At 36.9% G+C, this 16,177-nt stretch overlaps 1 protein-coding gene across 8 annotated transcripts in view; it reads left to right on the forward strand.

Annotated features, from left to right (window-relative positions):
• The window catches only part of PCCA (propionyl-CoA carboxylase subunit alpha), a 416,667-nt gene that overhangs the window by 180,369 nt on the left and 220,121 nt on the right, over nucleotides 1-16,177 (forward strand). For all 8 annotated transcript variants that reach the window (XR_011428069.1, XM_023621782.2, XM_070240419.1 and 5 more), the window contains one exon: nucleotides 621-771. Coding sequence is in view for 7 of the 8 variants with exons in the window: in XM_023621782.2 (XP_023477550.1) it covers nucleotides 621-771 (151 nt within the window). In the remaining variant the exon portion in view is untranslated. The remainder of the gene's footprint in view (nucleotides 1-620; nucleotides 772-16,177) is intronic.

Below are 16,177 nucleotides of genomic sequence, written 5' to 3' on the forward strand. Positions count from 1 at the left end.
AAAACCCCTGCAAAAATGCAAAGAACATGGCAATAAATAAACTGTGAAAAGGACACTTGTTTACAGTATGAGAGCTGAATCAAGAAGGCAGTGTTGCCTTGTTCCACCTCTGCTGGAAACACGCATATTGGGAGTGTCATAAACGACTGTGAAAATGCTGCGAGTATTAATTTTGGGGTTACAAATAAATTTTAGCAAATAGGCAAATTTGAAAAATGGTATCCATGAATAACAAGGATCAATTGTATATGTTAGCTTCCAAGAATTTATTTTTTTCCCAATTTTAGCTTGAAGTAATTCTGAATATATATGTTAAATTTTACTAACTGAAACTACTTGTGCTGAAGTAGTTGTATATTTTATAAACCAATTAAAGTTGCAATATAATGTGGAAAGTTCAAATGTTAGTTTTCTAAAAATCTGAAATTGATGTATTTAAATGTTATGCTTAATAATACAAGCATATATTATAAGCATATGCAAAGCATATAATGTGAAATCTTAAATTGATATAGATGATCATATCTGAATAAACTTTAAGAAAACTTTTATGTAAAGCACACAGAAGAGTACTTGAGTTTTGTTCAAAATGTAGATTATTACTCTTTCTGTATTTGTAGCATTTTTCTGGATTCTGAGACTCGAAGAGCGATGGGAGAACAAGCTGTAGCCCTTGCCAAGGCAGTGAAGTATTCTTCTGCTGGAACTGTAGAATTCCTTGTGGACTCAAAGAAGAATTTTTATTTCTTAGAAATGAATACGAGACTTCAGGTAACAAAAACTCTGTTTTTCATTCCTCTCCATGCCTCTGTATTTTACCCTCCCTCACCCACCCCTTTTTGCTTTGTAAAAGTTAAAAATCAACTTCATAAAGTGTTAAAGAAAGATTTAGTGTTTCTGCTTGTGCTCAAACGTGTTAGACATGCTGGGTGAGCACCGGGTCAGTTGAACGTCGGTGTCCAGCCCTCTGCTTTATTACTGTTAAGTCTTCAGATTGGAAATTCCACTTTGGTTTTTTTCTTGAGCCTCTCTCGATGAACCACATTAGTTAGCGTTACTGTGCTGTTAAGAGAAACTAGTCTAGGTATGATAAATAGAAAGAGATTAACTGCTTACAAATGCTTAGAAGGGATGGAGGAAGGACAGGTCGGGTACCCAGAGCAAACTTTCAGGAATGACTCTCAGAACTATACCACCCAACCTGGCTTCTGGAGCAACTGGCACCTTTGCCATGGCTATGAGCTTGAGAAATCAAGTGGCCACCCCTGAAACTGTTGACTTTACGGACATAACTACCTCATTCCAATTAAGGTCTCAGGAAGCCATTAGTGCTATTAGCTAACTGGTGGCTTTATTTCCTTCCTTCTTCCCTTTTTTCTTTTATTTAAACTGTAAACTAAAATACACATAGAGAAAAGTATATAGAACATAAATGTATAGTTGAAAAAATTTTTATAGCAAAAAATCCATGTAAGCGTCGTCTGGATCTGGAAGTACCAAAATGCCAGCCCTTCTTACCACCCCCAACATTTTCCCCTTCTCAGTTATTCCTCCGCCATGTTCCTAGAGCCATTCACTCTTCTGACTTAGTTCTAAACACCTCTTTGCATTTTTGTATAGTTCTTCCTTTTAATTATGTACATCTAAGCAATATAATTAATTTTGCCTGTTTCTTTTTTAAACTTTAAATCAGTGGGATCATATAATGTATAATTTTTTGTACCTGGCTTCTTTTCTCAACATTATGCTTATGAGATTATATCATGGGACTGATTTTCATCTACTATGGCAGAATTTATGTATCTAGATGCATTTTGAGACCAATATCATACATGTTTGAAGAGTTTGTGTAGGGAATAACCTCAGTAGTTATTGCTCAAAACTTGTGACACTTCCATTTGAAATTACTTTATAAGTCTGTATTGTATTGTTGTGAATATCTTTAGAAGTGACAGAATTTTGCCTTTTGGAGATAAATTTGATTTTGATTAAAAATATGTCTTTATAACAAAGTATGTCTAATTAGATAATTAGCTGGGAAATCATGTTTTTGATTAAAATGGAGACTTTATTATGTCATGATGAAAATAATAGCTCGTAATGTGATTCTGAAGGCAATTTGAAGTGACTATAAAACATTTGTATTTTATTCCAGATGCAAAAGATACTAGATTGTTTAGTTGGAATGCTTATCAGAATTTATGGAATTAATAACCAATCTTTTTAGGATACTTTATTACTATGTTCTTGTGTGTGTGTGTGTGTGTGTGTGTGTGTGTGTGTTTTCATTTGTTTCTAGCTCATTTATCTCAGCCCATAAGATTTTTCAAGTTTGTCCCATGGTTGTTTTTTGTATAAGACCTCCAGAAGTTGGTATTTATATCAAATAATTCTATGTAGTTGGTCAAAATCATTTAGGTACCTATGTTTATATTATGTATCTTGGATAGGCCAGGAAATTATGTTCTATACCCTCAACAAAGATTATATATGAATTTCAGGAAGAAAATTAAATTCATAAAGAATTCTATCATATTAGATCTGATAGTACCTAATTCTACACTACCTACTAATATCACACTTTGATACGTTTGTGTCTCCCATTTAATGTTTAATAATATTTCTTTTTTTGTGCATTTATTTCCAGTGACAGTAATCCCGTGAGTTACCAGACAAATTAATTTAGATTCTTTTGGAAGTATGTATGTGATGGGGAAATATTTGGTGGTGGAGGCTGTACTTGAATGGGAGCATGAGAAAAGAATCTTGGATTTCATAGTATGCAGAAAGCCATTCTTACATATTTCAAAGACTTCTTTCTGATATTGTTTAAATAATTTAAATGTTCTTTTAATAGTAGATTTTCTCTTTCGAATTTCTTAACTAAGCTTAAATTATAATACTTAAGGCACATTCACCAAATTCTTTATCTTCAAAGATATATGTTATCTCTAATTAGTGTTTCAGTTTGAGCTTGCAGGGCTGTAATTTTCTTTGTTCTTTGTTTTTTTCCTTGAAATTTCCTGATTGAATTGCCCCTTTTCCAGCTTTGGAACTTGTACATTTTTTCTAGTAACAGATATGTGAGTAACATCTTCATTTTGCTAGATTTCCTTAAGAACGAAATTTGAAATAATAAATACAGTTTTTCCTTAAAGAGATGTAACACTGAGAAGTCACCAGGTTTGGTGCATAAATACTTGGTTTACTTGATTGGTTTTATTCTCAGTCTGGTCAGAATTTGTGTATCAGAATTAGCTGTACTATCTTTGTATATGTTTGTTTGTTTTTAAAGTCACTAGTTTTCTGTCGCTTAAAGATAAAATTCAAATAGTTTTCTGTTACAAGTTCTTTTCTCTGTGGCTTTAACTCCCCTCAGAGTCCTCTTTCCTGCCACTGCCTGTCTCCGTGTACTAGTTTGGAGAGAATCCTTTCTTTCCCTGCAGTCTGTCATTCAGTTTGACCTGCGTGTGCCTTTATCATGTTACTCCCTTTGGTCGGATGCTCTCTGTTCACTTCTTGTACTAGAAACTCATGTGTTGATCCACACCCATCTCACTTGTTTCCTCTTTGCATGTGAAAGATGAATAGATGAAGTACTCTACCAAAATATGCAATTTTGTTAAAATGCTATTTTAATGGACTAAATTATATGTAATTTTGCTCGAATAATTTTATTATTATTATTTTATTGAATGATAATACTAAGAATTCATATAATTGGTAAAAAAGAAATCCAAATGGTTCAAAAGAGTCTGTTGGAAAAGTAACTCTCCCTACCACAGTTTTATCACAAGCATTTATTTCTCCACTAGAGGCAGCCTTTGTTTTACTTAACAGTGTATCTTTGGTAGTGTTCCATACTCAACTTAAAGTGTTATCATCTTCATTTTTATGATTTTTAATATTCAGTTGTATGGATGAACAATCGTATTATTTCACCAATTTCCTATTGATAATTTTTCCAGTATTTTGCTATCACAAATAGTCCAATTATGAATGATCCTTCATGTCATGATTTTGCACATGTGGAAGTAGAATTGCTGGGAATATAATATGGGCTTTTATAATTTAGTTAAATATTATCAAGTTGCCTTTTATAGGAGAGCTTATTTCCTCACTCCCTGGCTAAAAAGATCTTTGCCTTTTGATCTTTTTCTCTATAATAGTGAAAAATGGTATCTCATTTTCATTTTCCTTATTAAGAGTAAGGTTGAATTTTTCTTCATAGATTCATTTACATTTGCTTTTCTTTGAATAGACTGTTAGATCCTTTGCCCTTTGAATTTTCTTATTGACTTGTAGATGTTCTTTATATTTTCAGGATTTAGCCATTTGTGATATTATCAGGAAGTGATGCTTCATGAATATTTTCACATTTCTACACAGTGAGGGCTTTCTAATCAAAGACCTCTGGCACCTGGATTAAAGGATAGCAAGTTAAAAGATAGAGTGCTGGAGAGAAAGTCTTATTCTCCCCAGAAGGATGTGTTTGCATTCCAAGCTGTGTTGGCTCTCCTCCTCCAGAACGGTGGAAGGAGGGCTATGCCGGCAACACTCATGTAAGCTCTGAGCTGAGTAGTTCTGGGGTTCCTCTCCTGTGGACATACCCCTCTGCCTGCACAGGGATGTCAGGCCCCACAGAGAAGTAGGGTGTGGGGAATGGTGCTAAGATGCTCTGCAAGTAAACTGTTCGTTTCTTCTCTGATCCAGAAACTGTTTCATGGCAGGAATGACAAATAAATGTATATATAAAAACATAACAGATATGATTTATAGCTATTTTTGTCTTAGCTGTTTTACCTTGTATATTGTTTTTTTCTTCCCATGCAGGAGATTTTTGTTTCTAAATCTTGCAGTTGAATTTTGAAATCTCTTTCTATCATTTCTGGTGTTGTGACATACTTAGGCTTTTCCTTCTCTATGATGAATTAAACATTTTCCTTCCATGTTTCCTTCCCATACTTATTTAATCTTTCCTGGTAAAATTTTCACTGCATCTGGAATTTATTTTATTTATTTCTCAAATGGCCGCCTGATTGTCACAAGCATTATTGAATAATCACTTTCTGCACTAATTAGAAGTCACCTTCATTATAGACTGAATTCTATGTATGTGGATCTGTCTACTTGACTGTCTTTTTTTAAACCTTTCCATTTATCCATGTGCTAGTCGCACATTGTTTTGATGTTATATCCATATAATAGTACAGTATCCAGTAGAACTATGCCTTTCTCATTAGTCTTATTTTTCTATATGATATTTTTAATTAGCTTATTTTATTTATATTTAACAGAAGAAAGAGAAATTAAAGTGATGAAATTGCTGAGCTACTAGATAAATGTTTCTAATTTTATACAGAGATGTTAGTTCTTTTCTTTTTTTTTTTTCTTTTTGTGGGGAAGATTGGCTCCGAGCTAACATCTGTTGCCAATCTTCCTCTTTTTGCTTAAGGAAGATTGTTGCTGAGCTAACATCTGTGCCAATCTTCCTCTGTTTTATGTGGGATGCCACCACAGCATGACTTGACGAGTGGTACTAGGTCCACACTTGTGATCCGAACCCACGAACCCCCAGCTGCCAAAGTGGAGCACAGGAACTTAACCACTATGCCACCAGCCAGCCCCAAAGAGAGATATTAATTCTTAAAAGAATGAATGGAAATTGGCACATTTGTGTTTAATCCTGCTTGCTTTCTTCTCTAACTCTTCGTTTTTGCTGTTTCTATGATTGGTTTTAGATTATTGTAACATTGCTTCCTTTTCTGTAGGTATGAGTCTCCCAGTGTTTTCATCTTACTTTTGTGTTTTAACTTGTTTTCATTATCACCATCAGCATCTTACCACAACTTTATGGTTAATCAATTCTTCATTTTGATTCATTTATGGTTATCTCCTTTTTTTTTCTTTTTTAAATCAAGAGCTTATTTTTGAGAGGTATCCATGGGTGCTGTATTCTTTGAATTCTTAGATGGGCGACAAGGTTATCCTTATATTTGAAGACTTTTCACCTGTGTATAAAATTGTGGAGTTTGAAATATCTGAATTAACATGTTATTAGTTTTTTGACCTAATGTAAACCCTTGATTAACTACCAAAACCTACCAAAAAAAAAAAAAAAAAGAAAGAAAGAGAAAAGAAAAAGAAAGAAAGGAGAAATGAAAAATCGTTTGGAAGAGGGAAGGCTCTTGGAGCTGATATGTGTGGCTCAGTGCAGCTCTGAGCAAGGAACAGCCAGCGCTGCTGAGGGAGGAAAAGGGGGAAGGAAAGCTCTCGCTTCTCCTCTGCCTTTGTTTAGGGACTGTTACTGCCTCTCCCTCACAGGGCAGCCAGGCATTGATGGCTCTGACCAATTTCATTATTTTAGCTGATTCTTTTAACATTTCTTGTATTGGGACTGGCCCTGTGGCTGAGTGGTTAAGTCCGCGTGCTCTGCTCCCACGGGCCAAGGTTTCGCCGGTTCGGATCCTGGGTGTGGACATGGCGCCACTCGTCAGGCTATGCTGAGGTGGTGTCCCACATAGCACAACCAGAAGGATGTACAACTTGAGTATACAACTATGTACTGGAGGGCTTTGGGGAGAAGGAAAAACAAAAGAAGAAGATTGGCAACAGTTGTTAGCTCAGGTGCCAATCTTAAAAAAAAAAATTTCTTGTATCTTTTTAATAGACACACCTATGTTGGTCCTTCTTGATTTTCCATTTTTTTTCTATGAGCTTGCCTTTGTGAAAGATGACATGTATCAGTACCACACCCAGGGCACAAATGCACACGTCCTAGCCTCCTCCTTTCACCATGTCGTGATTGGGGTTAGCTCAGTGTTTGGGATTTTATTGTGATCACAGTGTGAATGCTGCTCACAACAGTCATGTTGTCAGCTAAGGTTATTTTCACTTTCCTGCACCAGTTTGTTTTCTCTGTAGCTAAAAATTTCCTTTTTTTGTTTGTTTGCTTAGTTTTCCATGTGCTTATCACTATTTATCCATAGACTTATCCTGTTTTATTATTGTGTGTTTTATTATATTCAAACACATTGAATTTTCTGCCACTTTCTCCTTGTCGTAGAACTCTCTGGTTTCCTTCGACCTACTATAGTCTGGAGAGGTTGCCCTCTGCAATTGTATCTTGGCTTTCTAGCTGAGATTTCCCCACTTTGTCTTGAGGATTCCTTATACTTCTCTTTTTTGGATCTTTTTCTCCTGGATTTTTGTTTTAAACACTGTTTTTTTGTTCTCTTTTTTCTTGGAGCATATCTTTAAGTAGCTTCCTGAGAACAGGTGCATAGGAACTAAATTATATGAGAATTTGAAGGAGCGAAAATGACTCCGTATTAACTTATTATTGAAAATAAGAACAATGGTTTTTATTGTGGTATAATCTGTGTATCATAACATTCACTTTTTTCAGGTATACAAATACAATAGACTGAATGTGTCCAACTCGTGAGTGGATAAGTAAAATATAAGATATGTGTCAAGTTGGTGGATATTTGAATTGTTTCCAATTTTTGGCTATTATAAATAATGCTGCTATGAGCGTTCACACATAAGTCTTTGTGTGGACAAATTGTTTCATTCCTTTTTTTCCTTCCCAGCCCCATGTGTCTGTCTTTCTGTCTGTCTTTGCTTCATAGTAATTTTCAAACATACAAAAAGTACTTAAGAATAGCAAATCAAATAGCAAATCAATATCACAATGAGATAGCAGTTCATATCCACTAGAATGGCTATCGTCAAAAAGACACTCAAGAACTACTGTTTGGGAAGATGTGGAAATGTGAAAAACTGGAACTCTTACACATTGCTCATGGAAATGTAAGTAACTTAATCTTGTTTAAAAGTTTACATCCTAGATTCCACATTGAATTAGGTCATGTTACATCTCCTTCTTTTTGTTTTTATTTACCTGTTCTTTTCTTTGAAAGCGTTATCACTTGTTTTAATTGTATTTTTTAAGTTCAAATTAAAAAAAAACCAATCTAACACTTAGTATGAAAATTTAGTCCTTCTAATTTTTTTTTTTTTTTAAAGATTGGCACCTGAGCTAACAACTGTTGCCAATCTTCTTTTTTTTTTTTCCTGCTTTATCTCCCCAACCCCACCCGCCCCGTACATAGTTGTACATCTTAGTTGCAGGTCCTTCTAGTTGTGGCACGTGGGACGCCACCTCAGCGTGGCCTGATGAGTGGCACCATGTCCGCACCCAGGATCTGAACCCTGGGCCACCACAGTGGAGCGCGCAAACTTAACCACTCGGTCACAGAGCTGGCCCCCAGTCCTTCTAATTTTAAATGCTTGATTTTATTTCATCTTTACTTTTGTTTTATAATTAATATTCCATTTTTTCTGTTTTCCTATTTGTTGCTTGAATTAAATTGCTAATTACTCCTATTGTTTCCCATTGATAAATTGGAAATTCTCTTGTCCTTTAAAATTTTATTTATTTTCATCCTCTTATTTGGACAGACGTTATCTCCATTAGTATTTGTGAAGGTGATGTAACGGTTCTTCTGACTTTCCAACACTAAAAATTCCCTGAGATAATTTCATACTTCTAGGCTACTTTTGACTTTCTCCTGTGGTTTATCTCTTGTTTCCAAAGTCTCTTACCAGCTTCTCTATACACACCCCTGGACGTGTCTCTCAGTTACTATAGCTTCTCTGTCTTTTCCCATTTTTCAGACTTCTGCCGTAGTTCATTTGTTTGTTTAGAAAATCTTTTCATGTAATTTACTCAGCTGGAATATATGGATGACATGCTCTGAAATGCCACATTGTTAGATATATTCCTTTAGCCCTGAAAGGAGAAGGATATTTTTTTATTTTTCATTTTCTTATTGAGTTAATGATAGGTTACAATCTTGTGTGATTTCAGTTGTACATTAATGTTTGTCATTCGTGTTGTAGGTGCACCACTTCACCCTTTGTGCCCACCCCTCACCCCACCTTTCCCCTGGTAGCCGCTAATCTGTTCTCTTTGTCCACATTTTTAAATTCCTCATATGAGTGGAGTCATACACAGATTATCCTTCTCTAACTGGCTTATTTCACTTAACATAATTCCCTCAAGGTCCATCCACATTATTGCAAATGGAATGATTTTGTTCTGTTTTGCAGCTGAGTAGTATTCCATTGTATATATATACCACAACTTCTTTATCCATTCATCTGTTGATGGGCACTTAGGTTGCTTCCATGACTTGGCGGTTGTAAATAATGCTGCAATGAACATTGGGGTGCATAGGACTTTTGGAATTGCTGACTTCAAGCTCTTTGGATAGATACCCAGTAGTGTAATGGCTGGATCGTATGGTAGTTCTATTTTTAATTTTTTGAGGACTCTCCATACTGTTTTCCATAGTGGCTGCACCAGTTTGCATTCCCACCAGCAGTGCATGAGGGTTCCATTCTCTCCACAACCTCTCCAACATTTGTTACTATTAGATTTAGATATTTTTGTCATTCTAATGGGTGTAAGATGATATCTTAGTGTAGTTTTGATTTACATTTCCCTGATGATCAGCGATGATGAGCATCTTTTCATGTGCCTATTGGCCATCCGTATATCTTCTTTGAAGAAATGTCTGTTCACGTCTCCAGCCCATTTTTTGATCAGGTTGTTTGATTTTTTGTTGTTGAATTGTGAGAGTTCTTTATATATTATGGATATTAAGCCTTTGTCAGATATATGACTTGCAAATATTTTTTCCCAGTTAGTGGGTTGTTTTTTTGTTTCAATCCTGTTTTCATTTGCCTTGAAGAAGCTCATTAGTCTGATGAAGTCCCATTTATTTATTCTTTCTATTGTTCCCCTTCTCTGACTTCTCATGGTGTCCAAAAAGGTCCTTTTAATACTGACATCAAAGAGTCTACTGCCTACGTTTTCTTCTAGAAGCCTTATGGTTTCAGGTCTCACCTTTAGGTCTTTGATCCATTTTGAGTTTATTTTGGTGAATGGTGAAAAAGAATGGTCAATTTTCATTCTTTTACACATGGCTTTCCAGTTTTCCCAGCACCATTTGTTGAAAAGACTTTCTTTTCTCCATCGTATGCTCTCAGCTCCTTTGTCAAAGATAAGCTGTCCATAGATGTGTGGTTTTATTTCTGGGCTTTCAATTCTTTTCCATTGATCTGTGCACCTGTTTTTGTACTCATACCATGCTGTTTTGATTACTGTAGCTTTGTAGTATGTTTTGAAGTCAGGGATTGTGATGCCTCCCGTATTGTTCTTTTTTCTTGGGATTGCTTTGGCAATTTGGGGTCTTTTGTTGCCCCATATGAATTTTAGGATTCTTTGTTCTAATTCTGTAAAGAATGTCATTGGGATTCTGATTGGGATAGCGTTGATCTGTAGATTGCTTTAGGTAGAACAGACATTTTAACTATGTTTATTCTTCCAATCCAGGTACATGGAATGTCTTTCCATCTCCTTATGTCGTCATCCAATTCTCTGAGAAAGGCCTTGTAATTTTCATTATATAGGTCCTTCACTTCCTTAGTTAAATTTACCCCAAGGTATTTTATTCTTTTTGTTGCGATTGTGAATGGTATTGTGTTCTTGAGTTCTTTTTCTGTTAGTTCATTATTGGAGTATAGAAATGCTACTGATTTATGCAAATTGATTTTGTACCCTGCAACTGTGCTGTAGTTGTTGATTACTTCTAAGAGTTTTCCAGTGGATTCTTTGGGGTTTTCTATATATAAGATCATGTCGTCTGCAAACAGCGAGAGTTTCACTTCTTCCCTCCCTATTTGGATTCCTTTTATTCCTTTTTGTTGCCTGATTGCTCTGGCCAGGACCTCCAGTACTATGTTAAATAAGAGTGGTGATAGAGGGCATCCTTGTCTCGTTCCTGTTTTCAGGGGGATGGTGCTCAGTTTTTGCCCATTGAGTATGATGTTGGCTATGGGTTTGTCGTATATGGCCTTTATTATGTTGAGGTAGTTCCCTTCTATGCCCATTTTGTTCAGAGTTTTTATCGTAAATGGCTGTTGGATCTTGTCAAATGCTTTCTCTGCATCTGTTGAGATGATTGTGTGGTTTTTATTCCTCAGTTTGTTGATGTGGTGTATCACGTTGATTTATTTGCGGATGTTGAACCATACCTGTGTCCCTGGTATGAATCCCACTTGATCATGATGTATGATTCTTTTGATGAATTGCTGAATTCTTCTTGCCAAAATTTTGTTTAGAATTGTTGCATCTATTTTCATCAGTGATATTGGCCTGTAGTTCTCTTTTTTCCTGGTGTCCTTGTCCGCCTTTGGTATCAGCATGATGTTGGCCTCATAGAATGTGTTAGGAAGTGTTCCATCCTCCCTAATTTTTTGGAATAGCTTGAAAAGGAGAGGTATTAAATCCTCTTTGAAAGTTTGGTAGAATTCCCCAGGAAAGCCATCTGCTCCTGGGGTTTTATTCTTTTGGATGTTTTTGATTGCTGTTTCAATCTCTTTCCTTGTGATTGGTCTGTTCAAATAGTCTGCTTCTTTGAGTGAGCTTTGGGAGATTGTAGGAGTCCAAGAATTTATCCATTTCCTCTAGGTTATCCATTCTGTTAGCATAGAGGTTTTTGTAGTATTCTCTTATAATCTGTTGTATTTCTGCAGAGTCTGTTATTTCACCTCTTTTCATTTCTGATTTTGTTTGAGCTTTCTCCCTTTTTTCTTTGTAAGTCTGGCTAGGGGTTTGTCAATTTTATTTATCTTCTCAAAGAACCAGCTCTTTGTTTCATTGATCCTTTCTACTGCCTTTTTCGTTTCAATAGTATTTATTTCTGCTCTGATTTTCATTATTTCTCTCCTTCTGCTGACTTTGGGCTTTATTCTTCTTTCTCTAGTTCAGTTAGCTGTAGTTTAAGATTGCTTATTTGGGATTTTTCTTGTTTGTTAAGATGTGCCTGTATTGCGATGAATTTTCCTCTTAATACAGCATTTGCTGTATCCCATATCAGTTGGTATGGCATGTTATCATTTTCATTTGTTTCCAGGTGTTTTTTGATTTCTTCTTTAATTTCTTCAATGATCCATTGCTTGTTCAGTAGTGTGTTGTTTAGTTTCCACATCTTTGTGCCTTTCTCAGCTTTTTTCTTGTAATTAATTTCTAGCCTTATAGCGTTATGATCAGAGAAGATGCTTGTTATTTTTTCAATTTTTTTAAATTTGTAGATGCTTGCCTTGTTTCCCAACATATGGTCTATCCTAGAGAATCTTCCATGTGCACTTGAGAAGAATGTGTATTCTGCTTTTTTAGGTTGAAGTGATCTATATGTGTCTATTAAGTCCAATTGTTTTAGTTTTTCATTTAATTGCACTGTTTCCTTGTTGATTTTCTGTCTGGATGGTCTGTCCATTGATGTGAGTGGGGTGTTGAGGTCCCCTACTATTATTGTGTTGTTTTTAACATCTTCCTTTAGGTCTGTTAATAGTTGCTTTATGAACCTTGGTGCTCCTATGTTGGGTCCATAGATATTTATAAGCGTTATTTTTTCTTGATGAAGTGTCCCTTTGATCATTATATATTGTCCCTCTGTGTCTCTCTTTACCTGTCTTATCTTGAAATCCACTTTATCTGATAGAAGAATTGCAACACCTGCTTTTTTTTCCTTGGTATTAGCTTGAAGTATTGTCCTCCACCCTTTCACTCTGAGCCTGTATTTGTCCTTGGGGCTGAGGTGTGTTTCCTGGAGGCAACAAATTGTTGGATCTTGTTCTTTAATCCATTTTGCCGCTGTGTGTCTTTTTATTGGAGAGTTCCATCCGTTTACATTAATAATGCTGTCAATCTGTTGCTCATTATCTGCCTTTCCTGCTTTTCTCTTCCTGTGTTCTTTATCCTACCCATTTGATACTGCAATTTCTTATGCTGGGTTTCTTAGATTTTTCCTTATTTATGTTTTGTGGCTCTGTTCTGTTTTTTAGTTTATGGCTACCCTGAAGTTTGTATTTAGAATCTTGTGTATAGTATAGTCTATTCTCTGGTGGTCTCTTACTTACTTGGCCTAGACTGATTTAGTCCCTTTGCTCTTCCCCTCCTAAATTATTATTTTCATTTCTTATTCCAACTTGTGTTATGAGTTTGTAGTTAGAGTGATAAGATCGTCTTTGCTTTGGTGGTTTCCTTACCTCTATCCTAATGCTGTAGTTGAATATTTGCTGTCCTATTCTGGTTCTATCTATCTGTCTCCCTACTCTGTGGTTTGTGACCCCTTTCTCCCTTTTTTTTTTTTTTCAGGTATGAGAACCTTCTTGAGGATTTCTTGTAGTGGAGGACTTCTGGTTACAAATTCTCTTAACTTTTGTTTTTCTGGAAAAGATTTAATTTCTCCCTCATATCTGAAGGATATTCTTGCTGGATAGAGTATTCTTGGCTGAAGATTTTTATCTTTTAAAGTTTTGAATATGTCACTCCATCCTCTCCTAGCCTGTAAGGTTTCTGTAGAGAAATCCGCTGAAAGTCTGATAGGAGCTCCTTTGTAGGTTATTCTCTTCCATCTTGCTGCCCTGAGTATTCTTTCTTTGTCTTTCATTTTTGCCATTTGTACTACTATATGCCTTGCAGTAGGTCTTTTTACATTGACAAATCTAGGAGATCTGAAAGCTTCCTCTACACACATTTCTCCCTCAATCCCTAGATTTGGGAACTTCTCTACTATAATTTCATTAAGCATACTTTCTGCTCCATTTTCCTTTTCCACGTTCTCGGGAATTCCTATGATCCTTAAATTCTTTCTCCTCACTGAATCTGCTTTCTCTCTAATACCTTCCTCATTCCTTTTAATCCTTAGGTCTCTTTCTTCCCCTGTCTGGAGCCATTCAGCCTGTCTATCTTCGATTATGCTAATTTGCTCTTCTATGGAGTCTGCCCGGGCATTCAGGGAATCCGTATTCTGTTTTATCTGTTCCATTGTGTTTTTCATCTCTAGTAATTCTGTTTGGTTCTTCTTTATAATTTCAATCTCTTTTGGGAAGTAACTCCAGAACTCGTTGGCTTGTTTCTCTATCTTTCTCTCTGCCTCATTGAAGTTTTTGATTATAGCTGCTCTGAACTCATTTTCACTTAGTTTACCTATTTCCAAGTCCTCAGGACTTAATTCTGTGTTTTTATTGTTTTACTTCTGGTCTGGGGCTTTTATAAATTGCTGGATGGTAGCGGAGTGGCTTTTTTGCATGGTGGTAGAATTCGGTTGCAGTTACAGCCTGTCGCCACTAGATGGGGGTCGAGAGCTGGGCGTTCTGAGCTCTCCGCCTTTGGGCAAGATGGCGGCGCACAGTGCGCTTTGCCAGGAGGGAGGGGCAGGTTTTCTCAAGCAGCAATCTGGGTTCAGATCAGTTCTGTTCTCTGGTCTCCCGGGGCCCTGGGTTTATGGGGTCCCTGCACACGGAAGCTTTCCCCTGTCAGCGGGTTTCCACTGTACTGGTGGCGGGAGTCCTAGATGATCCCCCGGTCATATGGCCCCTCCCCTGCTCCTTCCCGGACCTGTGCAGTGATCCCAGACTTTAGGGGAGGGAGTGAAGTTCTCTCCTACCCCGTTCCAGCTCCTCCGAGGCCAGCAGCAGGGTCTCCGTCCTCTGTCTTTTGATACTGTAGGTCTCCGAGTCCTAGCATTAGGTTCATTAGCTGAAATTCAGGTTTTTTTCCCAGTCCTTTGTTGTACTTTGGAGGGGAGAGAGTCCTGGATCAGCTCACCCCGCCATTTTGCTCTGCCCCTCTCCAGGAGAAGGATATTTTGATTGAGCATAGGATTCTTCAGTTTCTGTTCTTGTCTTTCAGGAGTTGATGCATTCCACTGTGTTCTAGCTTCTAGTGTTAAGTCTGATGTCATTCTGATTTCTCTGCCATTGCAGGGAATGTATTCTTACTGTCTGAAAGGTGACCTAGTTTTCTCTTAATTCTTGGATTTCAGAGTTTTTTCCCCCTCAACCAGGATATGACTGGTGTGTGCTGTTTACTCCGTGTGCTCTTTCAGTGTACAGATTTCAGTGTTTCTTCATTTTAGAGGAAGTTTCTTCTCTTAACTGTTTCCTTTCCTCACTTATAGTTTTCTCCATCTGGAACTCTTGTTATTTGTGGGTTAGGTATCCTGGACAAACTCTCTAAGGTTCATACGATTACTCTCATTTTGTATTTGTATTCTGTTTCTTGATATTATATCTTTATGTTGCTCTTCCAGGTTACTAATTCAAGTTCCATTGGTGATCATCTTCTCCTTTAAGTAGTTGACTGACTTGCGTAATTGGGAAATCATGTTGTTTTATCCCAGAAATTCTAATTGCATATAAGTGTATATCTGTGCATGTATTGCTAGTTTTCAAGTTTCTAAGTGCCCTTACTACTTTTTGGATAAAGGTTTTTTCTGTCTCTCAGCTGCTCTATTTCACTCGGCATATTTAATCATTATTCTGAATGCTTGTCCTTTCTCAGTGGGTGAGCCCCCTACTGTGGTTTTACTACAGTTGTTTTTGGGTTGTCAGTACTGAGTTCTGTTTGTTGTAATATTTTAAGTGGCAGTAGTCTTTCAAGTTGTTGAAGACACAGCCATGTCTACTCCTGATAACAGGAAGACCATATGCCTCCTAGCATTTTCCTCATCTCAAGGACAGAATCCAGCTAACATTTGTTGACTACTCGGACTTCTTGGCAAACAGACCAGGGACTCTTCTGGAGCCTTTATTGACTTTCTCTCCAGGGTCCGTGGATCTCTGCAGGCCAAGCTGTCTCCAGGATCTATTCCTTTCATGTACTTCCTTGGCATTTTCTAAAGCTAGTTTCTAAGTTTTGTCCAGAGAAAGGAGCCCATTTCCTGTTCTTGGCTTTCACTTTCCTCCAGATCTCAGCATGTGAGATTTCTTCAGCTGCTCACTGACTCTGGGGAGATAGAGACCATGGAATTTGGAGTGGACAGGTAGTGAGCCAGGTTGGTTTTGCCATCTTCCCAAAGCAGAAATATCTAACCTGGGTTGTCTGGGTCTCTTGAGTGAGCTATAGGGGAGTCTGAATCCTCTGAAATTGAATACACACTTTTCTGGGGAGAAATTCACTGAGGTTCTAGACCCAAAAATGGTTCAGAACAACTCTAGCTGATTAATGGGGAACTCTGTTTTCATTAATTACAAACATCCACTATTTTCACTGAGTGCAAGTAAATCCTAGCTCTACACCTCCTAGCTGTATGACTAT

Source organism: Equus caballus, chromosome 17 (assembly GCF_041296265.1).
Source record: "Equus caballus isolate H_3958 breed thoroughbred chromosome 17, TB-T2T, whole genome shotgun sequence".
In the NCBI taxonomy this organism is placed as follows: domain Eukaryota; kingdom Metazoa; phylum Chordata; class Mammalia; order Perissodactyla; family Equidae; genus Equus; species Equus caballus.